Source organism: the organism of the source record quoted next, unplaced genomic scaffold (assembly GCF_019419815.1).
Source record: "Pyrus x bretschneideri cultivar Hongxiangsu unplaced genomic scaffold, Pyrus_bretschneideri_v1 Contig27, whole genome shotgun sequence".
NCBI lineage: Eukaryota > Viridiplantae > Streptophyta > Magnoliopsida > Rosales > Rosaceae > Pyrus > Pyrus x bretschneideri.
Window position 1 is genome coordinate 1,920,447 of NW_025999579.1, and position 19,896 is coordinate 1,940,342.

Sequence of the window (19,896 nt, forward strand, 5' to 3'; positions counted from 1 at the left end):
TCATTGTGAGGTTAAGCATACTCCCTTCTTCTTAAGGTAGATAATATCGTTTGTTAAAAAAAAAAAAAAAAAAAAAACGAGATAGGACACAAAGCTAGGTTTTTGGGTGTAAGTGACACATTTTTAGTTACAATGGCAAAGTGACTAAAATTGATTCTCGGGGACGGACATGGATCCTTTCCGGATCCATTGGTCCTAAATCCAACGGTTACAAGTAGGGGTCCATTTTAAAAGTTATAATAACTTTAACCGTTTGATCAAATTTCAATAATTTGGATAATGTGACTTGGTAGATTAGGGCCAATGGACGAGGATTCATGTTCCTCGGGGGCACTGACGTAAATAAGCAAAAAGAAAAGGTGCGCAGTACGCATCGTCGCACAAGGTAGTTGGGGCCGGCTCACTCTGTTGAAATATTCAAGGCAGCAGCGGATATCGTCGCTCCCCTTCCGTCCCCAGCCACCCCAAAACCCCCTCTTGGCTTGCAGCTTCGGAGGCTATTTCCATGGCGTCCAACCACCATTCGAATTAGGGTTTTCTCAGTTCGCAGACCTCCCCAAGAAAAAAAACCATGGCCTCCCTCTCCATCTCCTCCCCCAATTTCACCACCACTTTCCTCGGCCACAAACTGTACTCTCTCTCTCTCCCCTCTTTCCTCTCTGTTTATATGTATATATCTGTGATAATATCTATTGATTTGGATGTTTTCTTGCAGTAAATTTCTTGAAAATTCGAAGAAGCTGCGAACTTGTTGCTCCGTTGTACGAGCTCCTAGATGTGCCGCTGCTGGTACCTCTTATGGAGGTAAAATTCATTTCTGCCCTAGCTCTTTTTATTGTAATTTGGGGAATTTTTATTTATTTGGTTGCCTGATTTCACTGTTCGGACCCAGAATTTAGATTTTAGGACACAAGATTTTGTAGTCAGGATAAAAGACACAAACTTTTGCTCCTGCTAGTTGAATTCAAGTTGATGGTAACTGCAAAGCAAAGTTCTTGTGAGCATCGAGAATCAAGTAGTTGTTGTCTCACTCTGCTCTTTTTCGCCCCTCGGGTGAATGGCAGCTATCCATTGTTGAAAGTTCTAGGATGGGTACTAGTTTAACCTAGAGGGGAGTGAATCGGTTGCATTTTGTTTAGGAATTGCCAATTTTACTCTAACAATTGCATTATGTGGTGAATGATTAAAACACGAGCATGACAGATAAATCTTTTTTATTATACCCGACACTTAGAACTTACGTTGGATATGTAGTACTGGTACCAGTACTTAGTGGTTTAATATATCTGACTTGAGAGTTCTGCCTGGATAAGTAGACAGCTGACCTTTGCTCATTTCGCATTTTTTTTGCCTCTGTAGGTAATGCTCCAAAATTCCCTAGAATCAGTGTTTGGGATCCGTATAAACGTCTTGGTGTGACCTATGATGCGTCTGAGGAAGAAATTTGGGGATCGCGCAATTTTCTCTTACAACAGTATGCTGGACATGAAAGAAGCGAAGAATCAATTGAAGCTGCTTTTGAGAAAATCTTGATGACCAGCTTCCAGCAGAGGAAGAAAACAAAAATTAATTTGAAGAGCAAGTTGAAAAAGAAAGTTGAAGAGTCTCCACCTTGGGTTAAGAATCTGCTCAATTTTGTGGAAGTTCCACCTGTTGAAGTTATTTTTAGAAGATTGTTCCTCTTTGCGTTCATGGGTGGCTGGAGTATCATGAACTCAGCTGAAGGTGGACCTGCATTTCAGGTTTGTTCTGATTACCAAGGCTCAAATGGCCTTATATCTTTTAATCATACCTGTTGCCATTTTTATCATTTTCTGTTATCCAAGTCAAACCTTCAGCCATGGTAATTGAATGTGTAGGCTAATATCGGCTTGTCCTTAGTGCATCCTTTATTGGAAGCATTGATTTGAAACATGTTTTATTTGTGACGGATTTGTGCAAGTTTGAGGAGGAGGTTTACTCTCTCAGTTACTTAGTTAGACATTATTTTTTTGGTGTGCTGTTCATAGATATCCTATAAGCTGTTCATGAGACATCTTCGTTTGTTCGCAATGTGGATGATATCTTTGATTGAGTTGCTCTCGTCATATGATGAGCACAAACGGTTTGGAATAGAATATGGTAGTGGCATTGCCTCAGTCTCTTTGTGAAACATGCCTTGCTGACACAATTAGACTTTTAGACATTTCTCGACGTACAGAGCAAATGCCTACCTTCTTTTGCTGAATCCAACGTTGGGATCTTTTAAGTCGTTTTTCTTCCATAACATAAATGCACCCTTCCTCGTTGTTGATCTTGATTAAAACACTATAATTTGCATTTAAGCACGCAGAAAAGAGATTGCAATGCTGGTGCCCCTTTTTTCTGGAATTTGGAAATAATCAAAATATTTGTTACTACAGGTCGCGGTCTCCTTGGCAGCTTGCATCTATTTCCTCAACGAGAAGACAAAGAGCCTGGCCAGAGCTTCCATTTTCGGGTAAGTTTGGACGGTAGCCATAGTTGTCTGCCTTCTTCCTTCACTCTTCTCGATACTTACACCTTGCCCCTGTTGCAGACTTGGAGCTCTTGTCACTGGTTGGGTATGCGGTTCGGTTTTGGTCCCGAATATTCCATCAATGCTGTTACACCCGACTTGGACTCTCGAACTTGTAACTTCACTCGTAGTGTACCTGTTCTTGTTTCTTGCTTGTACCTTTCTCAAGTAGTAGAACTCAAATTATTTTGTCAGGCTCCATCGTTTAGAATTCACATTTTTCTGATAGTTGTGAACTGAGCCAAAGCTTGTATGTTTCGTTTTGATGAATTACGAGTCCGCCACTTTACAGCTTATGCATTTGAGAGTTTGGGATTTTTTTTTCTTTTTCTTTCTCCTTCTGGAATTTAGTACTTTCTATTGGTGTCACTTGAGAGACGTAATTCACTTTTGAGGGTAAAGTGGCAAACCCGTCTATCCAGTATCCACCTCCATCTCTTTTTCATATGAGAAAGGGAGAGGCTGGTTCAACGAGTTTAAATCTTCTGCGCCCATTTTGTGTATAATGTTTGTGGGCTATATGTTTACTGACATGTGTTTATAAACTTAACCATTCTTAACGAGAAATTTTTTAGTGTGTTGGCAACACTGTTCGGTTTACCAATATCATAATGTGTTTGAATACTTGGAAAAAAAAAATATTCAACCACTAATATGAATCTATGAAAACATTTAGTGTAGCGGGCTGTGTTATTGGCAACTTGAAAAATCTTTATTTCTTAACTTTGTTATCATGAACATAATACGTATCAATCAATGATATGTCTTAACATGAAGTTTTTATTATTAGTACACTCTTAGGTTAATAAAGTATCGAGCATGATTCATGTCATTCACTTAAACTGTTTAATACGTGAGTTAGTAGCATTACGTGGTTATGTTACAATCACATTATAAATTTTTTAAGATAGATGGGCTTTTACGTCATCTCATGTAAGTCTCTTTCGAAATAGTGATTGAAGTTTTCTTTTTCTACACATAACCACCACTTTACCCTCGTTCCATTGGGTCGTTGTGGGCCTTGTGGCCCATATATGAACAGCTTTTTTCTTGTGGGTTTGGGCCCCAAAGTCCAAACTAGGTTAAAAAAAAACCGGGTGGTAGGTTGCATTGCATGCATGCACCGTGTCGGTTGTCCAAAGCAAATGAGACTCTTTTTCGAATTCTCTTAGTAAGGGTTTCAAGAATCCTCGGGATTTTAGGAATTGTTTAATTACATTCGTTTATCATATATTGTACGGTGAGTTTTGTACTATTTATATTTAATTTTAAATAAAAAAATTATAATGATTTCAGATTATGTCCAAAGCGGGACCAAAAATATTTAAAGTAGTTAGACAGACCCCCACATGCCACCTCAGCATATACACGCACGCACGTGACGCTCAGCCATCTTCTCTCCAAAGAAGGCTGCTTCAGTCACAGCGTCTCCGCGAGTCCAAACGACACCACCACCAACCAACAACCCACACATTAGATTCGTCGCCACCTCGACGGATTTTCCCACACTTTCTCTCCCCCTTCATATCTCTCCTCCCCAAACTTTCTCTCCATCGAAACACTTTTCTCTCTCTAAAACTCCCTCTCTCCTCTCCCTCTCTACACATGGCTCTAGCTAGCCAGCCCATCACCAACCTCCTCCAAAACCCCTTCCTCTCCTCCAAACCCCAGCCCAGACCGCAGCTCCCCACCGCCATCCCCTGCCCGGCCCGGCGTCGTTCCGGCTTCGTCCAATGCTCAGTCAGCCGTGGCGCCCACCGCGGCCGCCAAGGCCTCCAAGAGTACAAGGTCAAGTCGGTGAAGGCGAGGCAGATCATCGACAGCAGGGGCAATCCGACCGTCGAGGTTGATCTGGTCACTGACGATCTGTACCGATCGGCCGTGCCCAGTGGCGCCTCCACCGGGATTTACGAGGCGTTGGAGCTCAGAGACGGTGACAAGGCTGTCTACGGCGGGAAAGGTGTGCTCACTGCTGTGAAGAACATCAATGAGATTTTGGGACCCAAGCTCGTTGGCGTCGATGTCAGGTTAATTAAGCTTAAGCATTTTTGTTTAATCGCTTTTATAGTTAATCCGTTTCTTAATTCTAATTAGTAATAGTTTAGCAATAGATGTTAGAAAAAGTTCACTAATTTTAGGAATGTTAAGGAAAAATTTACTAAGGGACCGCTTGGAAGCCCGTCGGGGACTTCTACTCTTGCTCAAAGTGCTTTTGTTAGAAGCATGTCAAAATCTTTACTAAAAATTCAAGTGCTTTTCAAGAAAGCACAGGGATTTGCTTCTTGAAGAAGCACTAAAGCACGTTTGGCCATTCCAGAAGCTGTCTCGAACAGCACTAACTTGTTAGCCTTGATGTTGATTATGTTTATATGAGTTGTTTAGGCATATTTGTTGAGTGCTGGTTATGAAGTTCCGAAGTTTTTGCTTTTTTCATTTTTTAGAAATCAAAATGAGGTTGATGCACTTATGTTGGAAATCGATGGAACCCCAAACAAATCGAAACTGGGGGCCAATGCCATATTGGGAGTATCTCTGAGCGTGTGTAGAGCGGGAGCATGGAGCAAAGGGAGTGCCATTGTACAAGCACATCCAGGAAGTTTCAGGAACGAAGGAGCTTGTTATGCCCGTCCCGGCTTTCAATGTGATAAATGGAGGCAGCCACGCAGGAAATAATCTGGCAATGCAGGAGTTTATGATCTTGCCTGTGGGTGCATCCTCGTTCGCTGAGGCACTCCGCATGGGTAGTGAAGGTTAGTCAGATTTGTTATTCATTTTCCGCATATATGGTTTCTGGAGCAGAAAGTGCTTGAATCGCTAATGATTAGTATGCTCTTGGCGATTTTTGAACGGTTGATAATTGATAAAGTGTTCTGGATTGCATGGAGCAGTTTATCATACACTAAAGGGAATTATCAAGGCAAAATATGGACAGGATGCTTGCAATGTTGGAGATGAAGGGGGGTTTGCTCCCAATGTGCAGGATAATAGGGAGGGTCTAGTTTTGCTCATTGATGCTATTGAAAAGGCTGGATACACCGGAAAGGTAGGACCGTAGTAGGCGTTGGCATTATTTCTCTCTTGCAAATTCTTATAGAAATGTGTTATGCGGACTCACAACAATGTCATTGATGCAGATCAAAATAGGAATGGATGTTGCAGCTTCAGAATTTCTCACCAAAGAAGGGAAATACGATCTCAACTTTAAGAAACAACCAAATGACAGGGCCCATGTGCTCTCGCCTCCGAACCTTGGCGAGCTGTACAAGGAGTTCATTAAGGAATTCCCGATAGTGTCTATCGAAGATCCATTTGACCAAGATGATTGGAGCTCGTGGTCTTCACTTCAGTCTTCTGTTGATATCCAACTTGTAGGAGATGACTTGTTGGTCACAAATCCAACCAAAATTGCTGAAGCCATTCAGAAGAAGGCATGCAATGGTTTACTTCTAAAGGCAAGCATATTTAACTGCATTGATCGTTTTCCTTTAAATGGTAATAACCTTGGGATTTGAGTAACTTGATCGAGCTCATTTTCATCCTTTGAATTGCAGGTTAACCAGATCGGCACAATAACTGAATCTATTCAGGCAGCACTCGACGCAAAAGCTGCAGGTTGGGGTGTGATGGTTAGCCACCGGAGTGGGGAAACTGAAGATAACTTTATCGCTGATCTTTCTGTTGGTTTGGCTAGTGGACAGGTTTGTTAGCCAATTCCTATAACCATGCTCTCTATTATTTGACTTCATATATACATGAAATCGACGATTTCATTTTGTTCTGTATAGATCAAGACAGGAGCTCCCTGCCGAAGTGAGCGGTTGGCCAAGTATAATCAGGTTAAAACCGGAATAATTCCATTCCCCCAACACCATCCACTTATGACTTGTTTTCAACAAAGCAGTAGAATTGAAGAGTGACTGAAACTATCTCTTTGTCTGTTTTGATTTGGATGCAGCTTCTGCGTATTGAAGAGGAACTCGGCAATGTGCGTTATGCCGGCAAAGCTTTCAGATCTCCCTAAGCGACGAAATTTATCAGATCATTCATCCAAGTCATCTAAGCTTCCAGCCAGTTCAGATTTCCCGGAAAATCTACAGAAATTTTTTATAGAGTTTATCAAGTCAGGTGTAGTTCCATGTGCCGGCATCATCCAGTTCAACTTAGTAGTTCTTGTGCGACAAATTTTCAATTTGTCGACCGAATCTTGCAATGTTTTAGAGGCAAAACATCAATTACTAGTGAAAGTGTTTTTGAGTTTCCGAATCTCTGTCGTTTTAAGTAGAGCTCTAACCGTCGGAGGCGCGGATTGTGTTTTCCTGTGCGGACATGTCCGTGTTTGAATGGCACAACATAACATCACAAACACAAACTCAAAGAGAGAGCTTCACTAATCACTACTATCATAACAAATCCTTGGATGCATTCATCACAATCACAACTTTGCTGAGTTTGCTAATGAAGGCCAATACAAACAAGGAGGGCGACCGACATGGGATGTCTTGACTCGATAAACTTGATATCATCGTCTAGCAAGAAGCCTTTTTCTCAGTTCGCTTCTTGGCGCCTTAGGTACCTCGTTGGCTTTCTGTCGTCAACCGCAATGGTATGCTTTCTCTACGGTGCTGAAGCCAAACCACACACAATAAGGCTCATTTAGCGATCGTCCCTAACGATAGTGATGAAGGTTAAACCTGAATAGATGGCCCTGTGTAATTTCCCGAGCGCATGTAAAGATTATCTGGTTCTGTCTCGGCAAGCCATGCATACTCCTCTTCTTCGCCGTCCTCTATTTTAATTTTGTTTTCTGTAGCTGCAGTTTTCATCAGACAGCTAAACTCATCAGCTTTTCTTTTCATGCGAATTAAGTTCAAGAACGAAGGAAAACCCTAACTAGAAATCAAAGTTACTAACCAAACACGGTATATGGATAATCACGGTAGTAGGTACATTTTCTGCCTGCATCTTCTCTGTAAGGAGGTGTGAGAATGTCAAGAACAGCACAAGAAGTGACTGCCGTGAAATTATGCAGATTCCCCCCGCTCCTTGGATACAAAACTGATGTTGCACATGGTGCCGTTAAAACCTTGTCCACTGCCAGCTTCGCCAATCTTACTGCATTGGAGAGCAATTTCATCAGTCCTCCCGTATTTAAACCCTCTAAACACGAAAATCATGAGCATGGCATACAGTTGTATATCTCTCGTGAAACTTAGCTTCTGAAAATCATTCAACGGGCATTTGTAACTAGACGTAAGGATATGATGATGCAAACATTTTCATTCCCTACTATATTTTATTAACAAATATTTTCGATCGCCATGCTCATTGTCTACCGATAATCATTGTAGTGTGTATTAAAAGTTACATAAAAAAACAGACCTGGAAAGTAATTTGGTCCCTTGATCACCTGGGCAGGCTCGACCCAATCATAAGATCTCACATGCAAAGAGCCATAGAGAATTTTGCTAAAAACAGTCATCCCAGGATGGTCATGAAGCGGAATGACTGAGGAAGTAGGAAAACGGAATATACACATCTGCATAAAATCATTGCTTAGTCCTTGAGTATAAATTTCAGAGAGCTTTGAATATAACGAAGAACCTAAATTCCTTTTTGAGTGATAACTTATAATGCTTACCGTAAAACTATCACCTTCGTACATATCCAAGTATGTTATGGGTTGAGCCCATCGAGAAACTCTATTTAGTTGGTCAAGTCCAAAAAACCAAGCCCTCGATCGTCATCCAGATTTTCCTCTTAAGCCCAACATCAGCAGGAGATATAGTGTCTGCGAATTCAAACCAAAATCAGAATATTAAGACAAGATTCTCTCATACGGTGTAACATATAGGAAGCAACTCAAACTGTCATCACCGTTTTGAGTTAGGGCTCAAGATCTGATATTCCGGTTCAGGCTCGTTTTAAGCAGGAATCTTTTAATACGTGCACCAAAGACACGTACGTATTAAGTATTAACATAACGCATATGACACCAAAAGAACAAAAGCAAAGATATCATTGTCAATGGACCAATGAGGCATTCCATATACGGTCCATGGAAACCTATATCAGAGGTAGCGGCCTCTAGGCATTACCATCAATAAGCAACAAAGCCCTATCAACCAAGTCTATATCATCAATTCAAGGAAAAAACATCAAGACTTCGCCGCAAATGGAAAATATAAAACAAGTGCGATTCTTGATCAAGCTGGAGTCGACCCTGAATCTTCGATAAGCAATGATACTCCGGTCGATTCAGGGTCGATTCTTGATCAAGCAAAGTATGTTTTCAACAGGATTAACACAGTTAGTATTTGGGATGCAAAACATACTTCCAAGAACGATAATGTATGTATTACATAATCCAAACATGCTTTTCAAACAAATTTGCTTCCAATTCACAAATTTCATATTAAATTATATATCAATGCAGGATTAATTCTGAAAGAAAAAAAAAGGGTTACTTTGGACTGTAATTAGTGAAAAATTATACTTTCTTACAATTTAACAAAACCCCATAAAATATATCACTCAATTCTTCAAAACACCCCCAAAAAAAAGCAAACCCAACATCAAAGTTCCAAAATTTTAATAGAATCACATATCAGACGAGCAATTTAATTAAAATTTGAAGAAAAAAATATTATGGGGAATTACCAAGGACAGAACAGAGCTTATCGATAGCCGGAGGAGAAGGCGGAGGAGACCCTGACGGCGTGAAGATCGTTTGGCAGAGCTCGTAGAGAGCCTGGACTTTGGAGTTCTTCCTCGCCATGCTTGTGTGGCTTCGAAACGTCCGCAACTTATCTGTTGCTTTCAGAAATTTTGGAAGCATTCTGGTGGCCACCCACAAATTACAGAAACAATTTGGGGCCAAATTACTAAAGGAGAGAAAGAGAATGTGGCCTTATAGTATTTTCTTTATTATTAAGGAATCTTGAATTAAATCTATCAAGAATTTACACAATCACACATATTAAATAAGCATGTGTGGATAGTAAATCGCGAAAGAAATTTGTTTTCTGGGTAATACAAAATCTAATGAAAAAGAATTAACGAGGAATCTTAAACTAAATATATCAAGAATTTACGCAATTACACAATATTATATTAAATTGGTCACTTTTATTTCTCATATTTTTTTTCTTAATTTCTGTCATTTGATCTTTTTCAATTTACATAATTCGATTGTCAAGAAATGTAAGGAATATGAAAGTAAAAAGTGGGGTGTGAATATCACATTAATTACAACATGAGTGACACTAGGAGGATCCTCTTTGGATTATCTTTGTGAGGATTATAGGGATCCTTAAATCGTGTCAGCTCATTGTATATTATACGATCAGTTTTCATCAGATACTATTCATATTTAATTTAAAATAAAAGTATTTAAAGTGATTTATGATCGCACAATGTATAATAAACGAACACGATTTAAAATTTCACAAAATCTCCACTCCGGAAATGATCTCATTCATGAGCGACAACCAAATTTTATTGTAGAATGTTTGGATCTATATTTTCCAGTGAGTTGAGTTCCTCACGTTAAATTTGGTACTCCGTTCAAAGCCGTTCGATCTTCACGACAACCGTTATCAGTCATTTGACTGTGGTCCCCACTCTCATTGTCTTTGAGACAAATGTCGGAATTTTCTAGTATGTCCAAGTATATTATTAATATATGTAACCGTCAGTTTATTAATTGTTGAATCTTTAGATGCACATCAAACCCTTGTTTATTTGTGCGCGTCATCGCGAGGCTCCTATATTATCCTTTTAATTTTCGAAGAGGAAATTTTTTTCCATGAGGAAGTTCGTGAAGTGCTTAGGTTGTGTTGTTTCTCTTCACTAGCTCTCACTAGATTGGACTAGACTAATAATTAGTTCAGTCCCATATTTGTTACTTCACGGGACTAGCTTTAGTGGGAGTAAGCCGGACTCGTCTCAACTAAGGATTATGCTAAACGGTCTTAGTGAGAGACGTCGTGAACCATGGGACTGGCTAGTGGCTACTCCCTTTGATCGCTCTTTGCTCACGTCCTCTACTCTCCTCTCTACTCGCGTTCTCTCCCTCACTCCTCGTCCCCAACCCTGAATCATGAACAAAGACCTCGATTCGAACTTCAATCAGAGAACTCACGAGCTCCGTCGTCCGATTCACCTCCCCTCAAACCAAGCTCATCGGTCACGCCTCCGATTGGGCTCCTTCCTCCTAGCCTCAATTTTCGACGGCAAGGACTTCAGGCTCCGTCCTCCTTGACCTATTCCACTGCTACCTCTGCTCCGCTTTGCTCCTCACATCTCCTTCCCTGCTTCCCACAACCAAAAAACCTATAAAATTGAACCTAGAAAACCCATAAAAAGGAAAGGGGAAAGAGACAGTGGCACATATAAATGGTATAGAAAGAGGAGAGGAGAGGGATGTAGTGGGCGGACAAAAAAATGAGAGAGGAAGATGAAATGGCAGAGAAAGAGGAAAGGGGAGGGATGTAGTGGGCGGACAAAAAATGAGAGAGGAAGATGAAATGGTAGAGAAAGAGGAAAGGGGGAGGGATGCAGTGGGCGGACAAAAAAAATGAGAGAGGAAAATGAAATGGCAGAGAAAAAGGGAAGGGGGCGGGGGGGATGCAATGGGCGGACAAAAAAATGAGAGAGGAAGATGATTCTAGAAAGGAAAATTATAATTTAATAATAAAATATTAGTATATATAGATAAAATTAATGATAAAATATTGTAAATATAAATTTAATAATATAATATATGAGTCCTGTTTTTTAGTTCAACATAGCATCAAACGTTTTACTAAATCAGTTTAGTTTAATTCCTAAAGTTAGTCTAGTTTGAGATAGTCCGGTGCAACAAACGCACCAATGGACTTATTTTCATATGCGTTCATATCGACAAATGTCAAAATAATTAGCCGAGTGACATTGAGATCCAATGTCGAATGTTGTTAACGTTATGTCAAATGTTGTTGAGGAACTTTTACAAGAGATCTTGTCAAACACTTAATGGACGCAAAAACGTTATGCATCAAACATACGAATAATCGTTACCTGCTACTTCTTTTTTTCCTGGCTTTCAAAAAAAAAAAAAAATGTTGACGTGGCAGAACGAGTACACGCGTGTAGACGGCTCGCTATCTCAAAAGAAAAAGGATCCCCGTCGGATCTTTTTCCTAGGGATCCCGTGATCGTGACCATGTATTTTACATCATACGATCAGAAATCATTTCAAAATTTAAAATTAAATACAAATAATACCTAATAAAAACTGACTGTACGATATACGATGAATGGTCACGATCATAAATTTCTAAATTCCTAGGAAATCTCCTTTTCCTTCTCGAAAACTGCTTTTATTTTTCACTTTTCAAAATTCAAGTCCTGCCCTTTCCGCTCTCCTCCGCCATTTTACAGGCACTTTGCGCGGGAAAATCCCTAATGCGAATCTGAAAACCAGCAATCTGTGGAGTAATTGCGAGTGCTTCTGTGCAATAGAGCTTTGCGTGTATCGAGAATGGAAGGCAGCGAAAGCGAGGCAGCATTCAATTCGCTGAATCTGAATCCACAGCTGTTCATCAACGACGTCTTAAACATCACCGATGACTTGGTCGACGACGCCTTCGATCATTTCCTTCAGTAAATCTCTCTCTAATGATCTTAATTAATTTTTTTCATTAATTTTACTATTTTTATTGTTATTAGAGGTGAAGTATTGTAATTAATAACAATATTTTTTTACCATTTTTTTTTTCCAGACAAGCATCAACCTCTCTGAAAATTGAGGGCACTGACAGAGCCCAAGATCTATCCAGGGTATAATTCCAATTTCTACACACCATTTTTTTGTTTTGTTTTGCCCCAATATGCTTAATTTCAATTTATTTCATAATTCTAGGGTTTTCCCCTTCACAAATTTTACTAATTTCTATGTTTTGTGTGAGTGAGAGTATTTGTGAACACATTTTTTATTTTATTTTTGGGGGGGTTATTTCATATTATTAATTTTTGCTAAAAATGTTTTGTAGCTTTTTTAAATTTGAATTCTTTTGGTGCTTGATAAGTTGCATTGGATGATTTTTTTTGTTTTTTTTTTTAGTACAATATTTTTATACTAAGGGGAGGGGGAGTTCGGTTAAGTCACACAATGGGCGGCCTAATTTGGTATCGAATTCCGCCATCCACGAGATTCGAACCTAAGACCTCTCACTTTCAAGTGAAGAGGAATACTACCAGACCGTAGTACTGAGTGGCTGTTGCATTGGATGATTACTTTAAAACAAAAGAAAATTGATTGAGGATTATAATTTTCGTATTCGAACTTAGTAGGAAGATGCAATCTTTTTCGATAATCCACTGTTGAGTTTACTCGTTTGTTTATTTGTTTGTTTATTCCTCTGTAGGGTGTTGATATCATCCGCAAAAAGGTTCAATCAGATCTTGATAAAAAGCTGGGTGTCTGGGAGCAGTACTGCCTTGACTACGTTTTTCAAGTTCCAGAGGGGTTCGACCTGTCTAAGAATGTATGTTCTTTTCAGTTTATTGATGCTTTCAGTTACATTTTCATCCACACTCCGACTGTAAGAGAAATCAAGTTCCATATGCTGCTTGTTGATTTGGTGACTGATGATTTTTCCGTTCTGTAAACTTGTATAATTTGTTGACTAAAGAAAGTTACTTTCTAGGATGAACTACCTGTCGACGCTTGTTTATGTCAAAATGCAATAGTTGACACAGACCTGGATGCCCAGCTGGATTTGTTGAGGAACGAACTCACTGAGGTAATTATAATACCAGAGGTTGCAAGAATGTCTTGTTTGCATGAAATTGAATTCCTGATCGACATTCCGTTAATGGAATACGCATACAGGTTAGTAAGGAGAATGCTGCGCTGAATCAAGAGATCCAAGCATTAGAAGGACAGTCTGTGTCTAGAGATCGTTGTTCTGCGCTTGTCAATGGGACATTGCAACAATATGACCTAAACTCTTACCATGAAATTTTCCAGGGTAACTAACTAAATACTTCCTTCGAATATGTATAAATTCAGGAAGCATGGATTTAGTTTTAAGAAGGTTTTCTTCTAATACATTGTATTAAGTCATTAACCATGTGCATGTTTGTGTTTTGCGTTTACCATATTTCCCTAAGCTCTTTTCCCTATCGTGTATCTGAAACCTTCAACAAAGTTACTACGTTTAAATGTTGTGTATAAGCGATAAGCGTTGATCAACCAGTATGCTGAGATGTATTGATCACTTCATAAAGATTTCCCCAGCCATTGCCGATTTCTGTAATATGCACACCTTTTGATCACTTAGACACTCGGGAGTTGGTCGAAATATTTGTTTTCTCATCAAGTTTTGCTATGATTTTGTTTTTGTTTTAAAAGTTTCAATTGGTGACTATACAGTTCTGGTTGTTCTGAAATTTTCTGGTGTTAAAACCTCAAGCAAATGCAGAGATGTGAATAGTTTTCTTGCCCGTAGGTTCCCGATAGGTATATATATGTTGTGCAGACAAACCTGCATTTGGTAATGCGCTGCTACTCCAACCATATCTTGTTTCAAGACTACTGAATAGGAAAATTCATGCATTTAGGCATTCGAAAGTTTGTATCTCGAGCTACAATTCGAAGTATTGAAAAGCAAAAGTTTTAGTGGATTACGTTTTTATGCAGAGATGGTGAAAACGGCATCAGAACTTCGGATGAAAGTAGGAAAGCTGCAGACCGAAAAGATGGAAGAATCCAAACGCCGTAAGATTGCTTGGATCAACAACGCGCACAGAGACCCGTCTGTTATGGAAATTCGCAGAGGTAACAGCTACGTACTACGGACTATATTCATGTTCAACTAGTGGCCTTTCAAGTCGAACTTTGTTTTTCAGGCGTTTGAATTGCATATTTGGTTATACAATGCTCTGTTTTGCAGGCTTCTATAGTGCTAAGTTGGAAGATCTTGAAGCATTTATAGCCCACATGAAAAACATGTGAGCTTCATGCATGCTCTATTTTGCAGGCTTCTCTTGTGAAGTTGGAAGATGTTGAAGAATTTTTAGTCCATATGAGAAACTTGTGAACTTTTATGTATGAATATTCAACTGAAAAATTCGATCAGAAGAGCCACTTAGTACTACAGTCTAATAGTATATCTATTCACTTATAAATAAAGTTTTATATTCGATTCTCGTCAAAAATGAATTTGAACCATATTATTGTTAGTCCATGATGAGGCTAAATCACCCTCACCTCCTCCCTAATGTAGAGAATACCGTTTGTTCAAAAAAGAAAAAAATAATAAAATCAATTGGTAGTTTTTTTACGACTTAATAATGTTGTAAAAACTCGATAGTTAAATTTTTCACAAAAATTGTAAGCTACAGAACCAATCACAAAGCCTTTTTTCATGACACTTTTTTGTTGCAACGGGGCATAATCCCGAAAGAAAAAGAAATTACTACAAATTACAGCGTAAACGCGAGGTTAATTTCTTGACTAAATAAAAGGGCTGCAAAAATACGCATAAAATAAATGAGTAAACTTGCAACTCTCTTCAAAAACACCATAACTGTTAACATTCTAATCCACAACTGAAGCTAAACGGAAATAAAACACGAGGATGCAAAACCGGAAGCTATCCGTACCCAAAAGTTCGAAGAATAAGAGATCTCTATTCAACATTACGGTTTGGCAACAAATGGTAGCTTGTATGTATGAATGCATCTTACAATCGATGTTTTTAGAAAAACTCAATTCACTAATCAATAGTTTAATAAAAGTCGAAACCAAGAGAACAAAACTGACATTTGTATCCTCGTTGTGGTTTCCTGATTTCGTACTAAATTCTTCGTGCAGAAGAATGACTATCTATCTCTTGTACGGTTGTCAGCTGCAAATCAAGAAAATAAGCTCGACAAAGCTCTGTGCATGCCGAATGAAAGACGAAGAGAGGAAAGATCTTAAAAAAAAAAAAAAAAAAAGATTATAAACCTATGGGAAGAATGAAAGACGAAGCTTACATTTGTTGTTATACAGACCTACAACAAGCTCTCAACGTTAAGTTCTACATAGGAGCACGGATCAGGAATGTCAAAGTTGTTTAACACCTGAAAAGACACAAAAATACACCATTAAGGTAATAGAAATTGACTATCGGTCGTGATTGACTCAAAGCAAGAATGGGAAAGTTTATAGTACAGAATCTAATCAGGTAGCTATAGCCTTATCAAAAAACTAAGTTACGATTTGTACCTCGGGATGTAAAATGCCAAAAATTCCAATGTGCTTCCCTTTATAGATGATGCTTGCTTGTCTCCCGGGAAGAAACTCGGGATCCTTCAGGACATGTCAAAATTGCATGAAAATTATCCATACCAACCAAAAGAGCTAGCAAAAGACAAAAGTAAAGGATATACTCACATCTGAAGTCTCGATGAAGTATCCTGTACTGTCACCAACAGGAACCCAAGAAGCCCCAACCGCTCCCATAATTCTGTCCACCAGGCCATGTATCAACTGCAGATCATAAACCAAAGGTCAGCAACATGTAATCATTATTCATAAATGCTACTAGGTTCTAAAGTAGGAGAAACAAACAGTATGCAGCAAGGATGTTTGGTATTGTACCTCTAACCCCGACGTAGCACCACAGTATAGAGCTGCTAGTTGGCAATGATTTCTTGCACCAACATCTGTCTTCTCATCCAACAGTACTACGTCACCCACTTCGAAAATCTGTAACAATATGAAAGTTATATCCATCCTTGCTAAAATTCATACAATAACTTACCAGAAAAGGGGAAAAAGTGCAACCGCAGATGAGAAACTATATTGTAGAAGAGAACTTGGTAACATATACCTTTATGGGCTTCGGATGATCTTTGTTGTTATTAACAGTTTTCAAAATGCCAGGCATCAGACTGGTTCTGACAAGCTCACAATCAGATGAGCGGGGATTCGCAATAACCACAGCCTTCGATTTGTCATCTTTACATCTTAACATTGAGAAGTTTTCTTTCCACGAGCCCAATATGAATGTCAAGACCTCTGTAAACCCAATCATTGCAATCTAACACAATTTTGAAGCAACACAAAAGAAATTAGAATAAGCCACACAATTAAAACTGTTTATGTGTCAACTGACAAATCTTTATTACAAACCTCTAGTCTGATGAGTTCAGTGAACTCATTCAAGGCTAGTGGCTTCAAAGAAACAGGCTCGCTCGTTGGAATATGCTTTCTCATTGGAATATTATTGTATCCATAAGCAATTGCAACATCCTAAACACAAAAGAGAATACTTTGTCAAAAAAAAAAAAAAAAAAAAAACGGAAAGAGTTTGGTTTATTAATACAGTGAGTGCGCTATGAATAATTATACCTCCACAACATCACAAGGGTGAAGAATGTCACTTCTGGTTGGAGGTACAGACACAGTAATATTGTCAGATTTAGATTGCTCAGCATGCAATTGCATCCTCTTCAACAGATCAGTAACCTACACGGTAATAATAAAGAATGATGAGAAAAGCAAAAGGATGCAGTGTATCAACTAAATCTGCTATAATTCATGAAAATGGTTGTTATGCAATCGGTAACAGCAGTATTCCTACAACATATAATTACACAAATAAAAAATCATTGGAAACAATAAGCAATATTAAAGAATGAAAAAGGAATAAGTAACATGCAGTTATTGATATACCTCTTTCGCTTTCAAAGACACTCCAGTGTAACTATTGACATACGATAGAGAAACATCCATGTTGTAGATCGATAAATCAGGATAAACATGTGAGTTTCCATCAGAATATAACACTTCAACTGGTTCAATCTCAAATTTCCTTTCACAATATGCTGAAAATGCTGTTACCTGAACGAATAAAAGTTTATGCCATCATCCACTGACAGGTGAACCAAAAACTAGGAAATAAATGCATTATAAAATTTCAGGTTCTTACTATTGTGTTCAGAACAATCTTGGCTTTTGTTAAATCAGTGGCTGTACATTCTATGAAAACATTCTTTGTCTTTAATGTGATTGCTGAATGTGCACCATTAATAATGGGTGGTAAAGACAAAACAGTTCTGCCAAAGTAAACGGAACATCGCTTATCAAGATTTAAAGAAATACAAAGCCATATAGAGTAATCAACACTACGTTACACAAGCAGTCATTGAAAACAATCCCAACAAAGTCAAGCTCTTTACAACACTAGGAAAAGGGGAGGAGGTAGTTAAAAGATGATGAGAAATGTCAAATTAATCAATGTATGAGAAAGAAATTATCATACCTGTTGTGATCATATAAAACAGGAAACACCGGTGAGTTCTCTATTATGTGCAAGAACTTCTTCAGCTTCAAATCAGACTGCGAGAATACAATGGTAAAAATATGGATCAAGATATTATTAGGTCATAGAAAACAGTAGATTATGGAAAAGGATTTGTGCGAATTAGCTATTACGGCAATGGTTTCTAAAATTCTATTTGTTGTTTGGTTTGGACAAACTATAGCCCATCCCTAAAAAGGGGGAAAAGAAGATAAAAATAAAAAAACCACCCAGTTAAGAACTCACTTTATAAAATTCCATGAGCTCATCTGCTCTGAAGTTCTTCACCTAATGTAGTAATCAAAACAACATGATATTAGTGCTAACAAACTATTAAAAAGAATTAAAGTTATTACTAAGCCATATTCATATTCACATAACTACTAATTGAAAAAAGTATTAAACTTAAAGAAGTACCTGTTTCAGAGGCACAAAATTTATACTCGAAGGTGGCAAAGCCTGAACATGGAAAGAGAATTGTAAGCCACAACAAAGAAGAACACGAAAATTCTTTCATTGAAATGCGTGTTGCATCAAGAAATCTTCGCCTTTCTACTTTTCCTTCCAAGAACCATAAGTTTCAATAACGGATCTAAACCATTACCATAATTTTACCATAAAATCCAATACCAAATGAATCTTCATAAAAAAATGTAGAATACAAGAATGTAGCAAAGAGAACAAGTATCAAAAGCCCACCTCATATGTGAAAGGGGCTTGTAATGTATCCAAGTCATGAGTCCCAATGGCAACTAGGGTTCTTCGCCTGTAAAATAAATAGCAGGTGTAATCACTAGAGCTGAATAACCACTAACGATCTTTGGACAAATGACAAGCAATTGAGAACATGACAAGCTATGAATCAATCTACGAGTCGGAAAAGATTACCGGCAGATATTTTGATGGAGCTTGTCTTGGAGATCAATAAAGCTGTTATAACTAGCATCATTGAATGTTACACCTCTTAAAACGGCACAGACAACATGAGGGCGAATCAAAGACGTCTGCAAGTGGAAAAGAAGCCTTTGTAAACTAACAAGTATCACCATCAAATAAAAAGCACCTACAATAGTCCTTCGCATAATATAACTACCTCTGGTTTTACATGCATTTTAATCATCGACTCCTTACTAATGTTCGCCAACTTATACGTAGGAATGTCCTCTTGCCCATTGAAAACACGCAGCGATTGAGCAATCCCTTCGAGGCAAAGCAAATCGTATCTGCATACAAATCAAATAACAACATTGTATTAAAATCTCGAACCAACTGATTCAACGGAGTATGATAAGACATCAATTTGCGAAACCAATCCGATTAGTAAATACATGATTCTACACGCAAATAGAAATCGAAAATTGAAAAACGACAATATACCTATTCGCCGGAACTTCGATTTTGTAAATAACTTCTTCGTCTTCGCCGCCTTCATCGTCATCCAAATGCTTCTCTTTCCAAATAATTGCCTTCTCGGTTGTCTACAAACACACATTAATCACGATAAATCAGAGAAATATAAACAAAAAAATAAATTAAATTGAACAAAACTAGAGACTGTAAAAACTGCTTACGACATCATCGAGCTCGATGCCGAAGTCGAAGCATAATTCTTCGAACTGCTCCTGAGCTGTCAGATTCAAATTCAACAACGCAGAGAGATAGTGTGAGTTTCTGAATTCATAGATAAATGCATCGATCAAATGAAGAGAGAGAGAGAGAGAGAGACTAAGAGCTCACTGTAAGTTTTTCCTAGAGCTGCATACAGACGATCGCGGCCGACGCTGACGGTAGGCATGGCGGACTTTCGAGGACTCTGAGTCTCCCTCCGGCGTAGCTCTCACGCAGACTGCCACCACAAGAGAGAAACGTAAAACCCTAAGCTCTGGCCTTTTCCGATTTTTTTATTTTTCTTTGGGCCTATCGGGTATTTTATTTGGGCCAAAAGTTGGGCCAATAATTGGGTTACGGACCAAACATGTGTACATTGTTCAAGCCCATCCTAAGGCCCATAATTCCTTAAACCCT

At 38.6% G+C, this 19,896-nt stretch overlaps 5 protein-coding genes across 9 annotated transcripts; 3 read left to right on the forward strand and 2 right to left on the reverse strand.

Moving 5' to 3' along the window:
- Positions 1–385: 385 nt before the first annotated feature.
- LOC103930072 (protein CHAPERONE-LIKE PROTEIN OF POR1, chloroplastic) lies at positions 386–2,832 on the forward strand. Its single transcript, XM_009339365.3, has 5 exons — positions 386–630; positions 716–804; positions 1,360–1,742; positions 2,403–2,479; positions 2,558–2,832. Exons 1-5 carry the CDS (start codon positions 572–574, stop codon positions 2,706–2,708), a joined length of 759 nt encoding a protein of 252 aa, XP_009337640.1. The 5' UTR covers positions 386–571; the 3' UTR covers positions 2,709–2,832.
- A 1,192-nt stretch (positions 2,833–4,024) lies between these two features.
- On the forward strand, positions 4,025–6,799 carry LOC103930095 (enolase 1, chloroplastic). Its single transcript, XM_009339390.3, is given in 8 exon segments — positions 4,025–4,563; positions 4,978–5,092; positions 5,094–5,286; positions 5,425–5,579; positions 5,671–5,988; positions 6,088–6,234; positions 6,322–6,372; positions 6,492–6,799. Coding segments are annotated over 8 exon segments (1,467 nt in total). The 5' UTR covers positions 4,025–4,141; the 3' UTR covers positions 6,558–6,799.
- A 120-nt stretch (positions 6,800–6,919) lies between these two features.
- Positions 6,920–9,423, reverse strand: LOC103930104 (plant cysteine oxidase 3). The gene is given in 7 exon segments (XM_009339400.3): positions 6,920–7,346; positions 7,448–7,648; positions 7,916–8,072; positions 8,175–8,257; positions 8,260–8,295; positions 8,298–8,324; positions 9,194–9,423. Coding segments are annotated over 7 exon segments (807 nt in total). The 5' UTR covers positions 9,372–9,423; the 3' UTR covers positions 6,920–7,221.
- Positions 9,424–11,894: 2,471 nt separating this feature from the next.
- On the forward strand, positions 11,895–14,737 carry LOC103930111 (protein MIS12 homolog). The gene is made up of 7 exons (XM_009339410.3): positions 11,895–12,178; positions 12,298–12,355; positions 12,943–13,062; positions 13,225–13,320; positions 13,410–13,548; positions 14,220–14,357; positions 14,473–14,737. Exons 1-7 carry the CDS (start codon positions 12,057–12,059, stop codon positions 14,532–14,534), a joined length of 735 nt encoding a protein of 244 aa, XP_009337685.2. The 5' UTR covers positions 11,895–12,056; the 3' UTR covers positions 14,535–14,737.
- A 454-nt stretch (positions 14,738–15,191) lies between these two features.
- On the reverse strand, positions 15,192–19,767 carry LOC103930121 (phenylalanine--tRNA ligase beta subunit, cytoplasmic). Of its 5 annotated transcripts, none has more exons than XM_048587495.1 (19): positions 19,609–19,767; positions 19,443–19,498; positions 19,249–19,349; positions 18,965–19,094; positions 18,760–18,875; positions 18,571–18,637; positions 18,289–18,330; positions 18,118–18,159; positions 17,833–17,909; positions 17,500–17,626; positions 17,244–17,411; positions 16,920–17,036; positions 16,701–16,820; positions 16,399–16,608; positions 16,167–16,274; positions 15,960–16,055; positions 15,792–15,875; positions 15,578–15,646; positions 15,192–15,461 (listed from the first exon to the last, which is right to left on the reverse strand). In XM_048587495.1, the coding sequence occupies exons 1-18, from the start codon at positions 19,664–19,666 to the stop codon at positions 15,578–15,580; spliced, it is 1,788 nt and encodes a 595-aa protein (XP_048443452.1). In that variant the 5' UTR covers positions 19,667–19,767; the 3' UTR covers positions 15,192–15,461. The 5 variants fall into 5 exon arrangements, with proteins under 5 accessions (XP_048443452.1, XP_048443451.1, XP_009337705.2 ...); XM_048587494.1 differs by having other exon boundaries at positions 15,192–15,498; XM_009339430.3 differs by having other exon boundaries at positions 15,192–15,429; positions 15,560–15,646.
- Positions 19,768–19,896: the final 129 nt, after the last annotated feature.

Coding starts and splice junctions, on each gene's coding strand:
- LOC103930072 (XM_009339365.3), top strand. CDS start 572: ATGGCCTCCCTCTCCATCTCCTCCCCCAATTTCACCACCACTTTCCTC. Junction 805..1,359: donor TGCTGGTACCTCTTATGGAG/GTAAAATTCATT, acceptor TTGCCTCTGTAG/GTAATGCTCCAAAATTCCCT. Junction 2,480..2,557: donor GCCAGAGCTTCCATTTTCGG/GTAAGTTTGGAC, acceptor CCCCTGTTGCAG/ACTTGGAGCTCTTGTCACTG.
- LOC103930111 (XM_009339410.3), top strand. CDS start 12,057: ATGGAAGGCAGCGAAAGCGAGGCAGCATTCAATTCGCTGAATCTGAAT. Junction 13,063..13,224: donor GGTTCGACCTGTCTAAGAAT/GTATGTTCTTTT, acceptor GTTACTTTCTAG/GATGAACTACCTGTCGACGC. Junction 13,549..14,219: donor TTACCATGAAATTTTCCAGG/GTAACTAACTAA, acceptor GTTTTTATGCAG/AGATGGTGAAAACGGCATCA.
- LOC103930121 (XM_048587495.1), bottom strand. CDS start 19,666: ATGCCTACCGTCAGCGTCGGCCGCGATCGTCTGTATGCAGCTCTAGGA. Junction 18,876..18,964: donor AAATGCATGTAAAACCAGAG/GTAGTTATATTA, acceptor TTCCACTTGCAG/ACGTCTTTGATTCGCCCTCA. Junction 16,275..16,398: donor ATCATCCGAAGCCCATAAAG/GTATATGTTACC, acceptor ATATTGTTACAG/ATTTTCGAAGTGGGTGACGT.